Source organism: Ipomoea nil, unplaced genomic scaffold (genome assembly GCF_001879475.1).
Source record: "Ipomoea nil cultivar Tokyo-kokei standard unplaced genomic scaffold, Asagao_1.1 scaffold1407, whole genome shotgun sequence".
NCBI lineage: Eukaryota > Viridiplantae > Streptophyta > Magnoliopsida > Solanales > Convolvulaceae > Ipomoea > Ipomoea nil.
In genome coordinates this window covers 2,324,319-2,332,855 of record NW_017617835.1, presented here as the reverse complement: position 1 = coordinate 2,332,855, position 8,537 = coordinate 2,324,319, and the positions used below count along the sequence as shown (strand labels likewise).

Genomic DNA, 8,537 nt, shown 5'->3' with positions numbered 1-8,537 from the left:
GCTTTAAAAGACAATGGTTACCAACAGTCTTCATCAGATCTTTCTCTATTTATTAAAAGCTCAAATAATTCATTCATTGCCTTACTTATATATGTTGATGATATTTTAGTGGCTGGAACTGATCCTAAACAGATTGCTCAGTTGAAACAGAATCTGGACAAGGCTTTTAAAATAAAAGACCTTGGCCAATTGAACTACTTTCTTGGTATTAAAGCTTTCAAGACCCCTGATGACCTCAACTTATGTCAAAGGAAATATGCTATGGAGATTTTAAAAGAAAATGGTTTTTTGGATGCTAAACCTGCCCAAACACCCATAACAGCAGGATTGAAGCTCAATAATGAGGAAGGATCTCTTCTTGACAAGCCTGAAGAGTATAGAAGGTTGGTTGGTAGGCTTCTCTACTTAACAAACACCAGACCTGAAATCTCCTATGATGTGCAACAGTTAAGTCAGTTTGTGGATAAGCCTAGGAGCACACACCTTATGGCTGCTCACAGAGTCTTAGGTTTCTTAAAGGATCCCCTGGAAAAGGTTTATTCTTCTCAGCTCATTCTCAACTCAAGTTGCAAGGGTTCTCTGATTCAGACTAGGCAACATGTGCAGAAACAAGAAAGTCTATCACTGGTTACTGCATCTACCTTGGGGAATCTCTAATCTCATGGAAGAAAAAGAAGCAGGCCACTGTATCTAGGTCATCCTCTGAAGCAGAATATAGGGCCCTAGCTTCAACAACATGTGAAATTCAATGGCTCTTGTATTTACTAGCAGACCTTGGACTGAAACATGGCCAGCCAACTACTCTATTCTGTGACAATCAATCAGCTATTGCTATTGGTGAAAATCATGTGTTTCATGAATGCACCAAACACATCGAAATAGATTGTCACATAGTCAAGCAAAAGGTGTGTGAGAAGAAAATCAAGTTGATGTTCATACCTTCACAGCAGCAGATTGCAGATGGATTCACCAAGGCCTTGCCTAAGTTGAGCTTTGATATCTTCCATTCTAAGCTGGGCTTCAAGACATCTACGCTCCAGCTTACAGGGGGTGATGAAGCATGCTACAAAAGAGGTGACGAGGCATGCTAAAAAATGGAAAATAAATAGTCTAAGGACTTCTTTGTAATTACCCTTTCTTTTCTGTTATAACCACCTGGTGTCACAGTACTTAAGGGAGCTTTTCCCTCCTTGTTCAGATGTAACTTCTTCTTCCCACTTTCAATACACATTCAATCTACCAGTTTCCATGCCTCAAGCTTTAGTGTCTTCCCCTCCATCACCTGCATTCATGCCTTGAGTTATCCAACATTAACCAATGAATGTCAAATTCACCATTTAATAATTACATATCTGACACAAAATACATAATAGTCAAAAAGTTTGAATACACAAAATACCTAATGTTATTTGGTTGTTTATTTTATTCTTATTCTAGGGTTTTAATTAAACGTGGGTTACATTGATTATATTATCTGTAAGAGAGTGGTTTTGCTCAAATCAAGGTGCTTATTTCCAATAAATAATTGAGCATGAGATTGTTTTCAAGAATCAGGTATATTTTCAGTTGTTTCCTCTATTTTTATTTATTTTTAAATAAATAACCATTACTATTACATTGGTATTTCTTGGACTGTTTGGTAATTCAAGATATGTGTGTGGCAGAAATTCATAGAGCGTGCGACGGTATATAAAGCGTCCGAGAAAAAGAAATAGGTTTTGAGAATTTAGGAACTAAGTGAATGCCTTCTTACCCAAAGAAAAAAAAAACTAGGTTAATTAATGCCTTAATGGGTTCACTTTTATGCTTTAAATCTTTGATGTTTACCAATTTTAATTTTACTTTTAATAGAAATGAGAGGACAGTGATGTTTCATAATTGTCTATTTCGGTCTCACCAAAAAATAATTGTCTATTTTGAGTTTTGACGAACAGCGGAGTGGAATTTCAATTCTGATACTGGAAAAACCTCTCCACCAATCACATGGACCAAACATGCAGTCCCAAATGTCAGGTTGACGCACCATTTTCAAAGATACACGGAAGGCCTCCTTTTCGACAACACAGGTGGTATTATTGCAGTCATGTTACTTAATTAATTGAGCACCACGAGCGCTTAATAGTTAACAAATTAATAAAAGACCTAATATTCGAATTTGGAAGATAAATTTGTAAATACGAATTATGTTATGGGATGGTCCATAGATTTACCTATGCATACTAATGTGTCACATTTCCGTCGGGGACTATTTTCAATTTTCCACCGGAGACTGGGACGGGAACGAGAATGGGGTCGGGATAGCGGCGACGGGGATGGGGAGTATACTCCCCGCCCCGCTTGTTATCACTCCTAGATTTACCCTTAAATCCTTATCTATATTGTAATGTGAACTATTGATAAATATTTTTTAGGAGTTAATTGAAGATCAAAATATCTTTCAATTTAACGAAATTTTAACGATTTTGTTGAAAGAGGACCAAAATTGGTCATGTCACGATAATACTAGGACCAAAAGTGAATGTTTTGATAAATCTAGGACTAAAAGTGAACTGTCACCTATAAATCCAGGACCAAAAATGAAATTAACTCTATTTTTTAGTATCACTACAAGAAAATTGTTCATTTGTGAGAGGTAAAACTGTCACTAAAAATAAAAAACCATCATAAAAGACTTTTAATGACGAGAAATTTACCGTCACCACCTGTCGTCGTTATTTCTTCCGATGATAAAAACAAATAATGACGTGATATGATATCATCATTAATAAGCATATAGTGATAGTATATTTATCGTCACTAAAACATTCTTTTTATGATCAAGAATCCCGTCACTAATACAACTACTCACTAGAATAATTTCCTCTCATTATATTCTTGTAATAATTTCCTCTCAGAGATGTGAAATCAAACAATGTGCTTTTAGACTCCAAGTTCAATGTCAAAATTGTAGATTTTGGTTTAGCAAGAATGTGTGGCGGACTTGGATTTTCAGCAATGAAACAGTAGAAAGGGATAAGGAAGAAGAAGATGAAATTAGGGTTTAGGAAAGAAGAAGATGAAATTAGGGTTTAGGGAAGAAGAAATTAGGAATTTCGAATTGAATCAAAAGCAATTGTCCAAAAAGCATAAAAATATCTCTCCTAGAACCAACACCTTTTAGGGTAAATTACGGTAGGATGGTCATTATGTGAGACATTTAAATCTTGAAAATAAACTGGGGGAATGATTTTAGAGGATATAATTACGGTAGGATGGTAAATTTTTCATACTAGCTTCTCTGCATCTCCCCTTTTTATTGTGGTTGTGGGTGCATTGTATTTTATGTATGTGTACATACATGCATGGTTGGGACTATGCTTCAACAGTGGAATTTGACATTATTTGTGTTAGCGCTGTCAGGAAGAATAAACAAAAGCGTGTGCACATAAGAGTGTGCGGCATATGCATATAAGGACAGTTTAATGTGTGTCTGTCTTTGTCTTTATGTATGCATATTACTACGTTTAGAATTGGAAGTTGGAACCCGTGCACGGGACACACTCAACAACAACAACAACCACCATAGTCTACAGCAGAAACCAAAAGTATAATATGAAAAATTCAAAACTACGTCATTCTCTCCCTAGATAATGTTGCTCTAATGTCTTTGGGAGTATTACCCTAAAAAGTGTTGGTTCTAGGAGAGATATTTTTATGCTTTTTGGACAATTGCTTTTGATTCAAATCGAAATTCCTAATTTCTTCTTCCCTAAACCCTAATTTCATCTTCTTCCCTAAACCCTTTCTACTGTTTCATTGCTGAAAATCCAAGTCCGCGACACATTCTTGCTAAACCAAAATCTACAATTTTGACATTGAACTTGGAGTCTAAAAGCACATTGTTTGATTTCACATCTCTGAGAGTGAGTATTCATATTTAGAGCCGTAAAAACAACTCAATTCACGGAGTTGGGTCCATTATATTTAGCTATTTTTAGTCGGATTGAGTTGTATATTTTTCTGACCTAGTCCAAATGGACCACCCTGTTTAGCCCATAAGGGGTACCCAAATTATACGGGTTGACCTCATAGCTTGTGTAACCCACGTACCAACCCGTATACGCTGCCACCCCTACACCTACTCACACCACAAGCATTATATAGTTATATAATTATATAACACATTATATAGTTATATAATTATATGTTGTGTGTATAGTTATACTAATCTATTTCATGTATAGAATCCATACGCTTAAAGGTATAGAAGTGTATAACATGAGACACAGAAACGCATAACACAAGACACATACACATATTTTGTATTTACTTTAGTTCAGATACATAATCAATACTCTTAAGGTACAAAATTGCATAACATAAAGACACAAAAATGGATAACACAAGACAAAAAACGCATAGCACAAGGCACAAAAGCGCATGTTATATTAACTTTATTTCGGGTACAGAACCCATAAACTTAAGGAGTTAAAGATACATAATTGCATAACATGACACAAACGCATAACACAACACACATACACATGTTTTATACTTACTTTAGTTCAGGTACATAATCAATATTCTTAAGGTACAGAATTGCATCACATAAGACACAAAAACGGATAACACAAGACACAAAAATACATAGCACAAGACAAAATGTATTTTAAACACATACACATGCTTTATAGTAATTAAAAAACAAAAAGTCTATAACGTGAATTGAATAACAGACGTCGGTCAAATTTAAAATTCAAAACTACGTCATTTAGGATCAGAATCCACAGCATACTAATTGTCCACCGTATAATGACGGGCAAGGGCAGCCTGATCTTCACTCTCTTAGGTCCTCCCATTCCCTGAAATCCTGAATGTATGTTTAAGGAGTGGTGAAGCGGCGCGCTCACTTCCATTTATGTTGTCTGCATATGATGATTGAGGCTGGAATTTTAGCAGGCTTTGCAGGACGTTTTTCATGGTAGGCCTTTTCAAAGGAGATGTTTCAGTACATAATATCCCAAGTTCGAACACAGATTGCATCTCATCATACAAATACTGTGGCTTCTTGATAACTGCATCAAGTGCATCAGCTATGGGTTTTCTTGCTCGGAAGTATTGCCTTGCCCAATCAGCCAGGCACAACTCTTTACTGCGATCGTTGGCTACCTTCCCAGTGACAAGCTCCAAAAGGATCACCCCGAAGCTGTACACATCAATCTTCTCGTTCACTTTACCTGTACATGCATACTCTGAAAATCAAAATAAAAACATACCATTAATTAGCATGTTTAGTTTGTTTCTTACTATGAGATAAACAGGTTGGAGCTTCAATTTGTTCTGTTTGGGTTAAAATCAACATCAACACCAAAGATTTATGTTCATGAATCTAAAATTTACCTGGAGCAATGTAGCCATAAGTGCCAGCCAATGTTGAGCCTGTGTTAGCTTCTCCAGGCTTCATCAACATTCTTGCCAGACCAAAATCTGCAATTTTAGCATTGAACTCGGAATCTAAAAGCACATTGCTTGATTTCACATCCCTATGAATAATGGGCGGGGAGGAGCTGTGATGCATATAGCAGAGCCCCCGAGCTGCCCCAGTGGCAATGTGCAGCCTGGTTGGCCATTCCAGGACTTTGTAATGAGGTGGTCTTCTCTTTGGATGGAGCCATAAATCCAGGCTGCGATTTTCCATGTACTCATACACAAGAAGCATAGAGTCTTCACTAGAGATTCCACACAGGAGTTTCACTATGTTTGAGTGGCGAATCGTGCCAAGTATCTCCACTTCTGCTTCAAACTCCTTCTCGAGCTTTCGATCCAGCTTCTTGCGATTCCAAATCCTCTTAACAGCGACTTTTTCACTGGTATGATGTATGGGTTGTACGAGGTAAACTTCCCCCGATCCCCCACTGCCAATCACATTGTCTTCTATTAAATTCGACAGAATATTTGATTCTGTGAAGTTTAGCCTGTAGAATGGTGTAAACTTCCAATTTGGGTCTAATCCTTGCTTTCCTTTCCTTTTCTTTCTTGAAACAAACACCATATAGAGAATGACTGCTAGAAACAAGGCTGCTGCTAAGCTTCCGAGAATAGCTATAAGTCTGACTAAATAACTATTCAATTTCTTGGTATTCAGCTTGCAAATACTGAGGCCAAATGAAGGGGTGGTTGCACAAAGACCAGGATTATTCAAGAAGCTCTTATCAAAAGCAGCATATTCAAGCTCACCTGGGATTCTCCCAGAGAGGTGATTTGAAGACAGGTTGAGTGAAGTTAGCCTCAAATGCCCTATTTCGGATGGAACTTCCCCAGAAAATTGATTTCCAGACAGGTCCAACTCATTAAGATTTTGCAGAAGACCGAGTGCTGAAGGGATTTCACCAGACAGTTGATTCCTGCTGCATTTCAAGGAGGTCAGTGACTTCCATGAGATAATTTCTGATGGGAAATTCCCAGAAAGCTGATTCCCATCTAACCAAAGAACCGATAATTGTTGCAGCACCGTCAGTTCTTGAGGGATTTCACCAGTAAAAAGATTATTGCTTGCCTTGAAGTTAACAACATTACTCCAAGAAGAAACTCCAGCAGGGATTTCACCTGAAAACCGATTGTTTCTTACATCTACTCGAGACAAATTCAACGCAACCTTTTGTGGCAACTCACCAGTAAACAAGTTATCACTAACCAAGAACCTTGAAAGATTCCTAGCTGCCCACAAACCATCAGGAATTGTACCTGAAAGTTGGTTCTTTTGAACTAGTACAATTCCCATGGTTTGACAATCCCCAAGAGACTTTGGAAGCTCACCTGTAAGGTGGTTGTTAAAAGCAATGATGCTTGAAAGCACCTTGTTATCACACAGCCCCTCTGGTAATGATCCCACAAGTTTGTTTGTAGAAACATCAAAAGTTTGCAGCTTAGAATGTTTACCAAAGTTTGCCGGAATTTCGCCTGACAGATTGTTGGTGAACAGCCTCACATCCCACAATGCTGGTAATCTACCAATGCTTTCTGGGATTTCGCCTGATAATTGATTCATGAACAGAACCAACCCCTCCAGTTTTGTCAGCTTCCCAAAGCCTTCAGGGATTTTGCTGGTTAAGGTGTTATTGGAAAAATCAATCCAATTCAAATCCAAGGCCTCGACTGACTGAGGAATAGGACCTGAAAATTTGTTTACCTGGAGGCAAACTGTGGTCAAATTCTTAAGCATAAACAAGTTGTTGGGAATGTTACCGCTCAGCCTATTTCCAGATAAAGCCAAGAACACCAAAGCTGTCATGTTGACGATATTCTCAGGGATTTCTCCAGCCAAATTTGAATTTTTGATCCATAGATTCCTCAGTTTCTTCAACTGAGTAAAACTTGACGGGATGCTCTGTGGTGCAAAGGCATTATTGTCCAAAACCAGACTTTCAAGATTCAACAAGTTACCAATTTCTGGTGGGAAAGAGCCACTTAAGAAAGTGGTGGCAAATTGAAGCACTTTTAACTCCTTTAGTCCTCCAATGGCTGGTGGAATTCCATGAGTGAAAGAGTTGGAGGAGAGGTTGAAAGCCGTCAGCCGGGGAGAAAGGCGGTTAATGTCACTCGGGATGGAGCCATTGAAGTAGTTGTAAGACAAGTCCAAGAATTCAAGATTTGAACAATTGTAGAGAGCTACAGGAAAAGGTCCAGGGATGAAGTTGTGGTTAAAGGGAGCATTTAAAGGGAAAGGCTTCCTTTTGCCTATCCATGTTGTCCCACATTGGAAGTTTAGCCTCTTATTTCCTTGCTTATATACTCCAAGGCTTTTCATTTACTTTGAAGTGTTATGAGAAGGAAAAAGAGGTAGACCACGCGCGCGCCGCCGCCGCCCGCCCGTCCGGCTCGTCACGACGCGCGGTGGGGTGGGGTCAACATTTTGCTCTAAATCTCTTTTCTCTTACCCTATTTTCGTGGATCTTGTAATGACCTTGTCTGCACCACTCCATGAAGGAGTGTGCAGAGTTAGTCTCCTACATGTTTCTAGCGCTATAAAGTAGGGTAATGGGAGGTGGTTTGATGCTACATTTATGCTGCTTTGTAGTATAAATAAATGAAGTGAGCAGGTTAGAAAATGCAACAAAGAGAGGAATACAGCTTCGAAATACTGCTTCGAACATACTGCTTCAGTTTCGAATTCTGCTATTTCGAAACTGCTTCCTTCGATTTTCTTTCCCTCATCTTGCATAATAGAGATTGCCCGTGTTCGTTCTGTTTTGCCGGTCGAAAGCATACGACTCAATCCCTGGTCGTGAATGTTTTTAAGGCAGTGTATTAGACACGATACAGAACCTTTGTTTTTGTCTTTTCGTTCTCTAACCTTACATCCACAGAGAAGGAAAAACCCAACAGTTAAAAACATTCATATTCGAGTTTGAGTCGAAAATGTCTGCAACAAACACTGTGTCTGATATTGCTCCTATTCAACCACTCACTGGTGGTTTGAACTACAAGAGATGGGCTGCCAAATTAATCATGCTTCTGGAATCAAAGGATGTGGACTATGTCCTTTTTGCAGACCCTGC

At 38.4% G+C, this 8,537-nt stretch overlaps 1 protein-coding gene across 1 annotated transcript; it reads right to left on the bottom strand.

Annotated features, from left to right (window-relative positions):
* Window positions 1-4,820: 4,820 nt before the first annotated feature.
* LOC109186230 (receptor-like protein kinase 5) lies at window positions 4,821-7,786 on the bottom strand. Its single transcript, XM_019336157.1, has 2 exons — window positions 5,380-7,786; window positions 4,821-5,231 (listed from the first exon to the last, which is right to left on the bottom strand). Exons 1-2 carry the CDS (start codon window positions 7,784-7,786, stop codon window positions 4,825-4,827), a joined length of 2,814 nt encoding a protein of 937 aa, XP_019191702.1. The 3' UTR covers window positions 4,821-4,824.
* Window positions 7,787-8,537: the final 751 nt, after the last annotated feature.